This window comes from Balaenoptera musculus, chromosome 2, assembly GCF_009873245.2.
Source record: "Balaenoptera musculus isolate JJ_BM4_2016_0621 chromosome 2, mBalMus1.pri.v3, whole genome shotgun sequence".
Lineage (NCBI taxonomy): Eukaryota > Metazoa > Chordata > Mammalia > Artiodactyla > Balaenopteridae > Balaenoptera > Balaenoptera musculus.
The window spans coordinates 66,324,216-66,339,170 of record NC_045786.1 but is presented as its reverse complement, the minus strand read 5'-3'; the positions used below and the strand labels follow the sequence as shown (position 1 = coordinate 66,339,170).

The window sequence follows — 14,955 nt, the reverse complement described above, 5'->3', positions numbered from 1 at the left end:
AGATTGCTTCTCAGTTATAAGTTTTATTTGGGATTTTGTTTTGTCATATCTGGGCAGCTAACTTTATTACAATGAGTAAAATTTGAAGTTTAAAAAATATACCTCATAAACTAGTCACTATATGCAGATGACATACTATATATAGAAAACCCTGAAAACTCCACACAGAAACTACTAGAACTGAAAAATGAATTCAGCAAGGTAGCAGGATACAAGATTAACATACAGAAATCAGTTGCATTTCTTTAACAAATATCAGAAAGGGAATGTAAAAAACAATACCTTTTTAAAAATTGTATTTATTTTTTTAATATTTATTTGGTTGGAGTATAGTTGACTAACAACATTGTGTTTCAGGTGTACAGCAAAGTGATTCAGATATACATATACATGAATCTATTATTTTTCAAATTGTTTTCCCATTTAGGTTATTACAGAATATTGAGCAGAGTTCCCTGTGCTATACAGTAGGTCCCTGTTCGTTATCTATTTTAAATATAGCAATGTGTACATGTCAATCCCAAACTGCCAGTCTATCTCTCCCCCTCCACCCCTCCCACTGGTAACCATAAGTTCTCTAAGCCTATGAGTCTGTTTCTGTTTTGTAAATAAGTTCATTTGTATCTTTTTTAAAGATTCCCCATATAAGTGATATCATATATGTCTTTCTCTGTTTGACTTACTTAGTATGATAATCTCCAGGTCCATCCATGTTGCTGCAAATGGCATTATTTCATGCTTTTTAATGGCCGAGTAATATTCCACTGTATATATGTACCACATCTTCTTTATCCATTCATCTGTCAATGGACATTTAGATTGCTTTCACATCTTGGCTATTGTAAATAGTGCTGCAATGAACATTAGGGTTCATGTATCCTTTTGAACCACGTTTTTCTCTGGCTATATGCCCAGGGAGTGGGATTGCTGGATCACATGGTAGCTCTATTTTTAGTCTCCTAAGCAACCTCCATGCTGTTCTCCATAGTGGCTGTACCAATTTACATTCCCACCTATAGTGTAGGAGGGTTCCCTTTTCTCCACACTCTTGCCAGCATTTATTGTTTGTAGACTTTTTGATGATGGCCATTCTGACTTGTGTGAGGTGATATCTCATTGTAGTTTTGATTTGCATCTCTAATACTAAGCGATGTTGAGCATCTTTTCCTGTGCCTCTTGTTCATCTGTATGTCTTCTTTGGAGAAATGTCTATTTAAGTTTTCTGCCCATTTTTTGAATGGGTTGTTTAAAAAAACAATACCTTTTAAAATCACACCAAAAAAAAAAAATACTTAGGAATACACCTGACCAAGGAGGTGAAAGACTTATGTGATGAGAACTATAGAACGTTAACAAAGAAAATTGAAGATGAGTCAAAGAAATGGAAAGATATCCCATGCTCTTGGACTGGACGAATTAATATTGTTAAAATGACCATACTACCCAAAGCAATACACCGATTTATTGTGATCCCTATCAAATTATCAATGGTATTTTTTGTAGAAGTAGAACAAATAATCCTAAAATTTATATGGAACCATAAAAGACCCAGAATTGCAAAAGCAATCCTGAGGAAAAAGAATAAAGCAGGAGGCATAATCATCCCAGACTTCAGACAATACTACAAGGGTTTAATTTCCAAAATATACAAACAGCTCATACAACTCAATAACAACAACACAATCAAAAAATGGGCAGAAGACTTAAATAGACATTTCTCAAAAGAAGACATACAGATGGCCAATAGGCACCTGAAAAAGATGCTCAACATTGCTAATTATTAGAGAAATGCAAATCAGAACTACAGTGAGGTACCACCTCACACTGGTCAGAATGGCCATCATTAAAAAGTCTGCAAATAACAAATGCTGGAGAGGGTGTGGAGAAAAGGGAACCCTCCTACACAGTATGGCGGTTCCTCAAAAAACTAAAAATAGAGTTGCCATATGATCCAGCAATCCCACTCCTGGGTGTATTTCTGGACAAAACTATAATTCAAAAAGATGCATGGATGAATGGATAAAGATGGATAAATGGATAAAGAAGATGTGGTACATACATACAATGGAATATTACTCAGCCACAAAAAAATGAAATAATGCCATTTGTAGCAACTTGGATGGACCTAAAGATTATCATACTAAGTGAAGTAAGTCAGAAAGAGAAAGACATACTATATGATGCCACTTATATGTGGAATCTAAAATGTGACACAAATGAACCTATCTACAAAGGAGAAACAGACTCACAGACATAGAGAACAGACTTGTGGTTGCCAACGGGGAAGGAGAGGTGGGAGAGGAATTGACTGCGAGTTTGGGGTTAGTAGATGCAAACTATTACATATAGAATGGATGGACAACAAGGTCCTACTGTGTAGCACAGGGAACTATATTCAATATCCTGTAATAAACAATAATGGAAAAGAATTTTTTTAAATAAAATAAAATTAAAAACAGAACATTTGTGGGAATTTCCTGGAGGTCCAGTGGTTAGGACTCAGCGCTTTCACTGCAAGGGCCTGGGTTCAATCCCTGCTTGGGGAACTAAGATCCTGCAAGCCTTGTAGTGCGGCCAAAAAAAAAAAAAATTGTATATATCTTTTTCTAAGCTTGTTTTTCTCTGAAAGCTATAAATCAAGCATATGATAACCTTGTTTTTCTTGTGCACCCTGGACAGTGTTTATTGAATAATTACCTTAAGATTGGAGAATCTTGGGGAAAAATAATCATCTGAATCCTAAGTAGTTGAACGATCTTATTTGTAACCTTAAACTTTGTTATCTGGAGGGGAATTTCTTATCATGTGCCACTGGGCTCTATAGTCTTGACCCTGTTATATCCCAAGTTTTAAGGATGACCTGTATGAATATTTAAGAAGCAAAACTCTCAGATTTTGTAGGTGTCAGAAAACTGGGAAGAATGTTAGATGACAAAATCAAGAGGAATTAATTCCTTGATAATTAATTCCTTGATAATTAATTCATCATCATCATCATCATCTCCTGTGCACTTACTAGATGTCATCTACCATACTTAGCATAGGTGATATGGAGAAAAGTGTCCTTGAAAGTCTCAAAGTCTAGGGGAGGACATAGACTAGAAAATCAGCTGTTTACAACACTGTGTGATAAATGCTACAGCAGAGAGTGCAGGGTGCAGTTCTTCAACAGGGTTTTGAAAGGCTGGAATAATGAACTTGGAAAAAACAAAGTTTAACAGCGCTGTATATAAAGTTCTATTTTTAAATTTTAAAAATTGTATTAGAGGATGAGGAGGTTTAACCTAGTAGCATTTCATGTGAAAACAATTGAATAAAGGTTTTAGTTAACCTCAAGCTTAATGTGAGCGACAATGTGATGTGGACGTGACTCCCTGTCCCTGCTGAAAGAAAAGCATAACGTACAACATCCTTCCACTTGCCTAAATAAAACAGGCCAGTCAGTCTAAAATGCCTTATTAGGTTGCACTGGTAGAAATAGCTCTGTTCATAATAAGAGAGATAGTACTAAGAGTAGTCAGACTATCATCTGGATTATTTCTTTCACTCTGAGTACGATGGCCAGGGTGGGAAGGGGTCTATACCAACAGGATGAAATTTTAGAACCATTGGGTAGAAGTTTAAGGAAAATTTCAATTCATAGAGCTTTTCAGTAATGTAGGCTGTTTTAAGATTAGATTGTGAACTCATATAAGTGTTTCAGCAGAGGCTGGGAGACCATCAATTAAGGAGGTTACAGTAGAACTTCATATATTAGATGGAGAGTTGGACAAGATGATTGCTAAAGTTCTATTTTAAACTGACAACATTGTAAGTCAAGTATACGTCAAGAAAAATAAAGTCCTATTTTATGTTAAGATCCTATGATTCTACAGTTTTTAAAAACATCATTTCAAGGCTTCCCTGGTGGTGCAGTGGTTGGGAATCTCCCTGCCAATGCAGGGAACACAGGTTCGATCCCTGGTCTGGGAGGATCCCACATGCCGTGGAGCAACTAAGCCTGTGTGCCACAACTACTGAGCCTGTATGCCACAACTACTGAGCCCGTGCGCCTAGAGCCCATGCTGCGCAATGAGAGGCCGCCACGGTGAGAGGCCAGCGCACCGCAATGAAGAGTAGCCCCCACTCTCTGCAACTAGAGAAAAAAAAAAAAAAAACCCATGTGCAGCAACGAAGACCCAACGCAGCCAAAAATAAAAAATTAAAAAAACAAAAACTAAAAAAAGAAAAACATCATTTCATGGACTTCCTTGGTGGTCTGGTGGTTAAGACTCCGTGCTTCCATTGCAGGGGGTCCAGGTTCGATCCCTGGTCAGGGGAGTTCCGTATGGCGCATGGTGCGGCAAAAAAAAAAAAAAATCATTTCAAATTCCCTAATGATGTCTGTAATTGTCAGTACTCTGCAGCATTGTGTGGACTTTGGCATCTGACTTTTGAGTCTGAGCTCCGCTATTTACTAGCTCTAACTTTGATTGAATAGGTTACACTTGTTACTCTGAAATAGTTCTCTTGATACTTTCCCTCTAAGGTTCTTACTTAATCACTTTTCTGGGACCCAGATTGAAGGCTGTGATTTAAAGATTTTGTATAGTTACAGAATGCATTTTTTCTCACTTTTTGTTTTGTTAATATTTATCTATTCTTTTACACTTCTTAACTTTCTCTCAGATAGAGTATAATGTATCTTTCATTGCATCTTGTCTGAAACTTAAATTAGATGATATCTCCAGTTGTAAATGCAACATTTTGTTTGGTTTTGGTTGGAGGAGTTTGTGAAAAAATATTCATTCTTTTATAATTTGATAGACTTAAAATTTCTTAAAGCTTTATTTATTTTATTTTTTTATACATTTATTTATATATTTAAAATTTTTTGGCTGCGTTGGGTCTTCATTGCTGTGCGCAGGCTTTCTCTAGTTGTGGCGAGTGGGGGCTACACTTCGTTGTGGTGCGTGGGCTTCTCATTGTGGTGGCTTCTCTTGTTGAGGAGCACGGGCTCTAGGTGCGTGGGCTTTCAGTAGTTGTGGCTCATGGGCTCTAGAGCGCAGGCTCAGTAGTTGTGGTACACGGACTTAGTTGCTCCACGGCCTGTGGGATCTTCCCGGACCAGGGCTCGAACCCATGTCCCCTGCACTGGCAGGTGGATTCTTAACCGCTGTGCCAGCAGGGAAGTCCATAAAGCTTTATTATTTTTAAATTTTAGATTTTATTTGAAAAGTGAACGATTGTTCTCATGATCATGTATAGCACTGCTTTTTAAAAGGCACCTTATCTAGATTATTGAACGTTCTTGCAGATTTTCTTTGCAGTATTTCTTGGTCCTCTCTCCTCTATTTCCACTGTCACAGTTTCTTCTTACATGTAGATAAATAATTCTTGCTTGTTGCTATCTCTTTTAGCTAGAAGTCTTATTTCTTAGTCTCTTTCATCCATCCTATAGGTGGCTACTTGAATAACCTTAAACTATTTTTATCACTTGTTTACTGTCCCCAAATAAGCATTTATTCCACTGCTTGTTCACTCTGTAGAGTCTAATTTCTCTCACTGTCGTTTAGTGCCCCCATCCCAGTGTAACACATACTCTGTCCTGGCTAAGATTTGTGATAAGACACTTGTATTGGTTAGTGGTTATAAATTTGAGCTCTGGAGTCAGGTCAGGTTTGAGCCCTGTCTCCATCACTTATTTACTTATTTACTGTTTAGCATCAGTTCTCTTAACCATAAAATGGGAATAATATTGGTCTGTCTCTTGTGTCCATGTGAGGGTTAAGTAAGATACTCATGCTACTATAATTAATATGTAATTGGCATATTATAAGCATTTAATACATATTAGGTTTATCATTATTTTTACTGTATCAACTCATGTATGACACTTATATTTTTGATTGAGAACATTGCTCATGGAGAGATTTCACTGACCATACAGATTGTATTTCCTTAACCTGTGGAAGAGTAGAACGAAAAGAAAGATTTCACTTAATAGTTATAGCATTATAGAATTTTGAAATTGAGGAATCTTTGAGAAGCTCTAGTCAATCTGTCATTTTTTAAAGAGAGAAAATAGACCCTGAAAGATTGTGATTCAGTAAATTAGTGGCCGAGTTAGTATTAGAATCCAAATTCTATATATACTAGTACCATATTATGTTGTATTTGTACCTAGCACATTTGAGAATTGAATTAATATGATCATGAGTCTCTGTTTCTGAAGAATAGCTTATCTCTATGTGTTCATTGTTTGTTCCTATATTCCCTTTCTACAACTCATTTAGGGCTCATTCATGGATCCAAAAAGCGTTTATTGAACATCTGTGTGCAGAGCAGCTTTTTACTTAAAGTTATATTTGTCCTACCTCTGCATAAGAAGTTTGGCAATGTGTTAGAATTTTAAACTCTTAATTTTTAAATTAAAGTAAACTTTTTTTATTGTAAAAAATATTTAATCCAAATTTTAAACTGTTTTGATTTGGGTTTGTTATTTTTAGTATTCGAGTTATCATCTAGAAGGAGCTTTTGAAGGACATATCCGTGGGTTTCATGAAATGTGGTAGTACATAAATGGGGATGATATTTAAATTATCTATCAAAAATCAAAGCCATGATATGCCATTTCAACAGAGTGTTAGGTTTATACTTTGCTTGAAGGAGAATGGAATCTTCATGTTTTGTCATTATGTGGGAGCTAAATGCAACCCATGTGATGGAAGATACCAGAAGGGGAGAAAGATAATCAGCTAGAGGAGTAGGCACTACAGGTCATTTTTCAGTCATCTTATATTGAGAAATAAATAAAAGATGAGAAATCAGGTGGAACAAGATTATGGAGAAGTATGTAACCAGCCTGACTTGCTGCTTTAGTAGAAACTGTCTAACTAGGTTTTCTGGTTGAACTGGACATTGTTGACAAATTGCTAATCTAACAGCTGTTTATTAACTATTTCAAGTGGAGAGGATTAGAAGTGATCCTAAAGTCAGTTCCATTGAATGAAGAATCTGACTTTGAAAATAATGAATAAAATATTTTTGTAGTACCGTACAATCTTTATGCAGTTAGAGTATTTTTGATGATTGCTTTTGTGGATAGAAAGTAAAAGTATAAATGAAATATTATGACATTGTTAAATGCCTATTTTGACTGTCTTTAGAATTCATTTTGGTTTACAGTTGTTTACAAATTGATACCAGATAAAGATTCATAATATAGAGTCTGCTTTATGATTCATCCCCTAAAATACTGAAGTGGGATGTGTGAACGAGAGTAATTAGGTGGTTCAACAGGAAGTACCTAATTCTTATTCACAATTTAGGTATGACCTTTAATAACGTAGGGTCATAGCTAATGAGACAGTAACATTGGCCCTTTTTATTTAATCTCAAAAAGCTGTCTACAATACTTATTAATATTGCTTGACTATTTCTTGTATTTCTTTTTCTCAGAATATAGTCCCTGCCTCTGTAGTTGGAATGGTGTTCTTATACAGGCACACACACATAACTGTGTGTGTGTGTGTGTGTGTGTGTGTGTAAAATGTTACATATCTGAGAAGGAGATTAAGTTGAAATGTGTTCTTATATAATGGTGAGGACCTTCCCCTCCTTCCTCCCCATTCCCCTACTCTGCCCTGAGAACACTGGAAGTCAACCTTATACTGCCAAAGCAGGAGGTTGGAGGATTCCTCTGTGTCAAAAGTGATCAGATAAAAGGAAAAAATGGAATCCTCATGATAGCCAAGTTCCTGCCTTATCATCCTAGAGTGCAGTACTCCGGTCTGCTCACTCACACAGTTCATCTGATCATCTTTTTCGTGTCTTACTCTTAGATATAAATGTACAGCCAAAGGTTCCCTCTTACTTGAGGAAAACGTCAAGCATGAAAGGCAGAGACCAGAGAGAATAGCAAGAAAGAACTCAGATTACAGAGACAGTGCAGGCAGGTGAAGAAAGCAACAACATCAAACATCCTATTTATTTATATTCTCAAGAGAAAAGAAGATGCTGTAGTAAAAAATAAAATAAAATTAAAAAAAAGAGAGAAGATACTACACTACATTCATGTAAAATAAGAACAAGATGTAGAGGGAAAAGAAAAGAAAAAGAAAAATGCAGCAAACAGAAAAGAGCTCATAGGAATTAAAAAATTTTTTTTTAAATTTATTTATTTATTTTATTTTTTTTGGCTGTGTTGGGTCTTCGTTTCTATGTGAGGGCTTTCTCTAGTTGTGGCAAGTGGGGGCCACTCTTCATCGCGGTGTGCGGGCCTCTCACTGTCGCGGCCCCTCTTGTTGCGGGGCACAGGCTCCAGACGTGCAGGCTCAGCAGTTGTGGCTCACGGGCCTAGTTGCTCTGCGGCATGTGGGATCTTCCCAGACCAGGGCTCGAACCCGTGTCCCCTGCATTGGCAGGCAGCTTCTCAACCACTGCGCCACCAGGGAAGCCCTGGAATTAAAATTTTAATAGAAGAGTTAGAAGATGAAGTTGAGGAAATCTCCCAGAAAATAGAGCTAAAGACAAGAGATGTAAATGCAAGAGGAAAAAGAAAACAGAGCAAAAGAGAATTAGACAGTCTAGCAAGGCCAGTATCTAAATAATAGGCATGCAAGAAAGAGAACAGAAAAAAGTCAAAGGAAGATTACTGCAAGAAAACTTCCCAGGGACTTCCCTGGTGGCACAGTGGTTAAGAATCCACCTGCCAATGCAGGGGACACAGGTTCGATCCCTCGTCCGGGAAGATCCCACATGCCGCAGAGCAGCTAAGCACATGTGCCACAACTACTGAGGCTGTGCTCTAGAGCCCGCGAGCCACAACTACTGAGCCCGTGTGCCACAACTACTGAAGCCCACATGCCTAGAGCCCGTTCTCCGCAACAAGAGAAGCCACAGCAGTGAGAAGCCCACACACTGCCACGAAGAGTAGCCCCTGCTTGCCGCAACTAGAGAAAGCCCGCATGCAGCAATGAAGACCCAACATAGGCAAAAATAAATTTATTTAAAAAAAAAAAAAGAAAACTTCCCAGAACTGAAGGACATATATCTATAAATGTAAAAGACTTAGCAATTATCAGTTCATACAATAAAAAAAAAAAAAAACCTACTCCAAGATACAATATTGTAAAATTTCAGAACACATACAGAGAAGCTTCTGGAAGCTTCCTGAGGAGGATATATAGGTGACTGTGAAAGACTGTGGATCAGAATGGTGCCAGGCTTCTTAAGAGAAGATGATGAGGAAAGGCCTTCAAAATTCTGATGGAACATACTTTCCTGTCTGGAATTCTATACTGAGCCAAACTCAGTTACTAAGTATGAGTAAATGAAGATATTTTTAGACAATGCAAGGGATTTTTTAAAAAGTGTACTTCCCATGCCCCCTTCTCGGGAAGCTACTGGAGGAAATACCCCACTAAAAGGAGAAAATCAAGAAAGGAAGAAGTGAGATCAAGGAAACAGGGGGTCCAACACGAAGAGTGATAAGGGAATTCCCAGGATAAGTTAAAGGGAAATTCCATGACCATAGTTTTGTACCAGGTCTAGAGAGCAAGCAGTCTAAATTAGAACTTGATGGAGGATTGTATGAAGTATATTTTTAAGAAAGAAATTAAAGGACTTCTCTGGTGGCGCAGTGGTTAGGAATCTACCTGCCAATGCAGGGGACATGGGTTCGATCCCTGGTGTGCGAAGATCTCACATGCTGTGGAGCAACTAAGCCCGTGTGCCACAACTACTGAGCCTGTGCTCTAGAGCCCGTGAGCCACAACTACTGAGCCTGTGTGCCACAACTACTGAAGCCCATGCGCCTAGAGCCCATGCTCCGCAACAAGAGAAGCCACTGCAATAAGAAGTCCCACGCACCTCAACCAAGAGTAGCCCCTGCTCGCCGCAACTAGAGAAAGGCCACGCGCAGCAACGAAGACCCAATGCAGCCAAAAATAAAATTAACAAAAAAGAAATTAAAACAGAGATTTACCTGATATATTTGAATACATTGAGAGGAAAGTTAACACTAGCAATTTAAAGATGAATTAACCGTAGTTACACAGAAAATTAAGCAAATGCAAAAATGGTGCAGTTATTAACTAGAAGGAAAACAAGGTCATACAAAAAAAGAAACAGTAATCATGATGTACTTTTGGCTTGTCTGTGAATATTATTTATGGCCATAGTAATAATATAAACTCTAACAATTGATTCAACCAAAAATGATGATGGGAAGTTGTAACAGATCTAAAACATTATCTTTTAATAGGAAGTCAATTTTTTTCCTAAAGGGAAAAAATTTTAAATAACTAATAGACCTACTATATAGTAGAAATAGGGAAAAAAACGCCTGAAGAAATAGCTAAAAAGACTTGAAAGTAGTTGCCTTAGGGATGTGAAAAATGGGGACAGGGCAAGTGACATCTGTTTTTCTTGTACAACTGTTCGACTTTTAAAACGGTGTGCAGGTCTTTCTGATTAAAAAGATTCATTTTAAAAAGATGCTCCTCACAGAATGCTTTCTGTACAGAATATACACATTTCTCAGGCATTCTATCATTTGGGGTTGTAGAGTCAGCAGAATGCTATCCAAGGAGGTAATGATTTCTAGTAATAGCAGTGGTTGATGTTATCCTTAGTTATAAATATTCATTTTGTTGTAGTGCTAACAAATGGAGATTTTAAACACACGAAAGATTAAAATACATTGCATTTCAACATTTCACATTTAAGTGTTTAGTTTTCCTCTGTGTTGTCAACACTTTACATTGTGAATTGACTGCTCCATGCTTCTTTGAAGCTTTTTGGTTGAGAGATACTTCAGATGGTTGCGTTTCCTGCCCTCTTTTATTTGGTTTTTTAAACAGTGCATGCTTATTACAGTCCTTAAGATTATGCAGCAGCTGCTCCAATAATAGCAATAGATAGCACCTCATCTTTCACTGTACCTGATTACAAGGTGCAATGGTTAATTTGAATCCAGATGTTTTCTTTTATCTTAACCACCAATTTTTTTTAAAGCTAAAATGTTGAAGCTTGAAGTTGAGATTGAATGTTAAATAAATTGATCTTCTAGAAGTTTTTCTCTTTCCTAATTAAAAGGCATGTGGTTTGTTTTCGCTAAAAGACACTAACATAGTGTAAAGGTACAACATTTGGAGTAGAAGTAGTTTTGTAACATTCAACAAATTTCTTAACCTTCCTAGGCCTCAGTTTTCCCATCTGTAAATTGAGGACAATACCTACCTTATAATTGTGATGATTAATTATGCGTCCTGTGAAAATGAAAACAAAAATTATGCCTATGTCATTAACTTTTTTCTTTTGATCATCAAGCATGAGATTTTATTTTATGCGAGTTGTCAATGTATTCTTCCATAGAAATAGAACAATAATACATCTGTGCTGCATTTAAATAAATCCTTATACACATAGAGTTAGGACAAAAGCTGTCATAAGTTTATGGTAACCGCTGAGTTTCGGTTTTTGTGTTTGACTTAAGAGAATGGAGCTGAATTGAAATGGAAAGACATTCTTCTCTTTCTAAAAATTTATCGTGTTTTCTCTGTAAAACAAAATACATTTGGCCAATGCCAACTTAAATTTAGTTTTAACCTATAATCTTTGAAGCATAATTCATGTTATTTCTCTAAGAGCAGAAGCTTATTAATACAGTGCTTTTCTGTTGAAATCTCTGTTCCTTTTAAAATAAGTAAAAAAAAATCTTTAAAACTATTTTGTACTCTTAGGACAGTTTGGATAGTAGGGAGAAATTGATATCCTGCTGACATTATAGTAATTATTTAATCTCTGATAACAATCTAAAGAGAGAAACGTTATAGGATTTGGGCTAGAATTTGTTTTTTAAGGGCTACATTATATCTTTGAACATAAGAGCTTGGGAGTTCATTTGGATTTATATTATAGTTATATGTATAACTTATCACTGTAGAATCCACCCCCACCCTTCCTTCTGGTGTGATTTTCTTATTTTGTTCATCATTCATTCATTGTCCTGTCATTATTGTTGGGCCCTAGTGTTAGATGCTGAAGGTAACATGACCTTGTACCATAGAGCAGGGGTCCCCAACCACCTGGTCCATGGCCTGATAGGAACTTGGCTACACAGCAGGAGGTGAGCGGTGGGAGAGCAAGCAAAGCTTCATCTGTATTTACAGCTGCTCCCCATCATTACCACCTGAGCTCCACCTCTTGTCAGATCAGCGGTGACATTAGATTCTCATAGGAGCGTGAACCCTACTGTGAACTGCGCATGTGAGGGATCTAGGTCGCATGCTCCTTATGAGAATCTAATGCCCGATGATCTGAGGTGCAGCTGAGGTGGCGAGGCTAGTGCTGGGGAGCAGCTGCAAATACAGATTATCATGAGCAGAGAGGTTTGACTGCACAGAGACCATAATCAATCAATGTGCTTGAATCATCCCGAAACCATCATCCTCCCCTCCCTGACCCATGGAAAAATTGTCTTCCACGAAACTGGTCCCTGGTGTCAAAAAGGTTGGGGACTGTTGCCATAGAGGACCTCAGTCTGGTCATGGAATCATTTGTAAAAAAAAGAAAATTATAATACAGCAAGATAAGTGCTAAAATAAAGATATGAAAAATGGCCAGTAAGAGTAGTGAAAAGAGAGTCATTTAGTTCTGCCAGGCCTAAAGGGCAAGGCTGACAAAATCTGGGCTTTGAGGAAACAAAGCATTCTCCAGGCCAAGGAAGGTAGGGCAAGGGCTCATATTTCTTTGATTAACCCGCTATATTGCATTTAAAGCTCTTTATGCACTTGTTTTTCTCACTGTTTTATTTTTCTTAATTGTTTTGTAATCTGCAGATAACTTCTAGATGATTGGCTTGAGATGAATGTTATCCCAGGGAGTGGTGGTAAATTAGGGAAGGCAGCTTAGCTTTTGTGGTATTTGGAATGAGGTGAGGGGAGAAAACAGTTGTGCAAATAGAGAGTAAATGGTAACCTTACATGTGTCTTTCATCCTGACACCTCCCTGTCAGTGGTGGTAAAGTCAGAATTCTTCTGTTAATAGCTGTATGATCTTGTCTTCCCTTTGGATTTCATTTTCCTCAACTTTAAAATGAGAGAATTGGTGTGGGTATTTCCTGTTGGTAGTCTCTTAGTAGTTGGGGAAAAAGGAGAAATAAGTTTGGGAACGCAGAGTTAAAGTTAAATAGATTTCTTTACTACAGCCTTATGCATTATGGCATGTGGATTGAATTCCTGGACTTTTGCCGCGTGGCTTGTGGGATCTTAGTTCCCCGATGAGGGATCGAGCCTAGGCCCTCGGCAGTGAAAGCACAGAGTCCGAACCATTGGACTGCCAGGAAATTCCCAATTCCTGGACTTTTTAGCCTGGCTTTGCCAATAGAGTGTCAATAATATGTTTCCAGTGTCATCCTTTTCCTAATGGTTTAGTGGAAAGATCATGCATGGGCTTTAGAATTACACATAACTGGGTTTGAATCCTCATTGATACTTAGTAGCTATGTGGCCTCAGGTAAGTTGTTTAACCTTTCCTAACTAGTTTCTTCACATGTAAAGCAGGAAGGGTAACACCTTGTGGAGTTGTAAAGATTTAATGACAACCCATATGAAAATATCAAATGTATCTGGTATATAATGGGTCAAAAAAGGTATAGTTTAAGCCCTATAAATCCCAAAGTCAGTATAGAATGTAATATAATGTTATTTGTATCCTGCCTACATCTGGTGCTTGAGGTGGACTGTTTATATGTTTCACATATACTTATATAATTTTCCCCTAAGAAAACAAATGTTCTTGAGGGCTCATTATCTTTTGCCATCCACACAGCACTCAGTACTCTCCTGGAGACTTAGTAAGTGCTTGATAAATACCTGAAAATTTCATTATAACAATGGAATGAGGTGAGATGTGGTTCTACTTGGTGTATACTTATTTTACATCTTTCATAACCCTAGGTAGAAGTTAGTGAATTTATGAATATTAATTTTAAATTTCTTTGGTTATATCAAATGATTAGATTTTAAGTTTGAAATAACTGGAATTGACTGTAAATAAATTGGCCTTTGTAAACAAACCATAAGGATAAAGTGTTAAAGTATCGTTTAATGTTGTAAATTATATTATTGGAATACTAATGTTTTACATTTTGTTTTGTCTCTAAGCAAATGGTTATGAGCCTTAGAGTTTCTGAACTCCAAGTACTGTTGGGCTACGCTGGGAGAAACAAGCACGGACGAAAACACGAACTTCTCACAAAAGCCCTGCATTTGCTAAAGGCTGGCTGCAGTCCTGCTGTACAAATGAAAATTAAAGAACTCTATAGGCGGAGGTTCCCCCAGAAAATCATGACGCCTGCGGACTTGTCCATCCCCAACGTACATTCAAGTCCTATGCCAGCAACTTTGTCTCCATCTACCATTCCACAACTCACTTATGATGGTCACCCTGCATCATCACCGTTACTCCCTGTTTCTCTTCTGGGACCTAAACATGAACTGGAACTCCCACATCTTACATCAGCTCTTCATCCAGTCCATCCGGATATAAAACTTCAAAAATTACCATTTTATGATTTACTGGATGAACTGATAAAACCCACCAGTCTAGGTAAGATTATTCTGTAATGATTATTTGGTTACTTTTGGAGGATACATTTTCATTTTTGAGTTTGAATTTGACCCAGATTATTATTCATAATAAAATTTATATTTGGTGGTAGGATCTAGATGGTAAAAAGGATCTTTCAATTTTAGACAAATTCAAATATATAAAAGCTGTCTTTTAGACAGAAAAAAAGCATATTCACGTCTTCCGTGATGGTTGCTGACACAGTAAATGTTAAAAACTTTCCAAGAATATAAACGTTTTTAAAGTGTAATATTTTAGATTGTTGATTACTATTTTATAATAACCCTTACAAAATTAAAATTAAAACCCAGTAATTACTATCAGTCTCTGAATTCAGTT

At 37.1% G+C, this 14,955-nt stretch overlaps 1 protein-coding gene across 4 annotated transcripts in view; it reads left to right on the top strand.

Moving 5' to 3' along the window:
* Positions 1 to 14,955, top strand: part of PIAS1 (protein inhibitor of activated STAT 1) — a 123,100-nt gene that overhangs the window by 10,791 nt on the left and 97,354 nt on the right. For all 4 annotated transcript variants that reach the window (XR_005018619.1, XM_036841919.1, XM_036841920.1 and 1 more), the window contains exon 2: positions 14,151 to 14,595. Coding sequence is in view for 3 of the 4 variants with exons in the window: in XM_036841919.1 (XP_036697814.1) it covers positions 14,151 to 14,595 (445 nt within the window). In the remaining variant the exon portion in view is untranslated. The remainder of the gene's footprint in view (positions 1 to 14,150; positions 14,596 to 14,955) is intronic.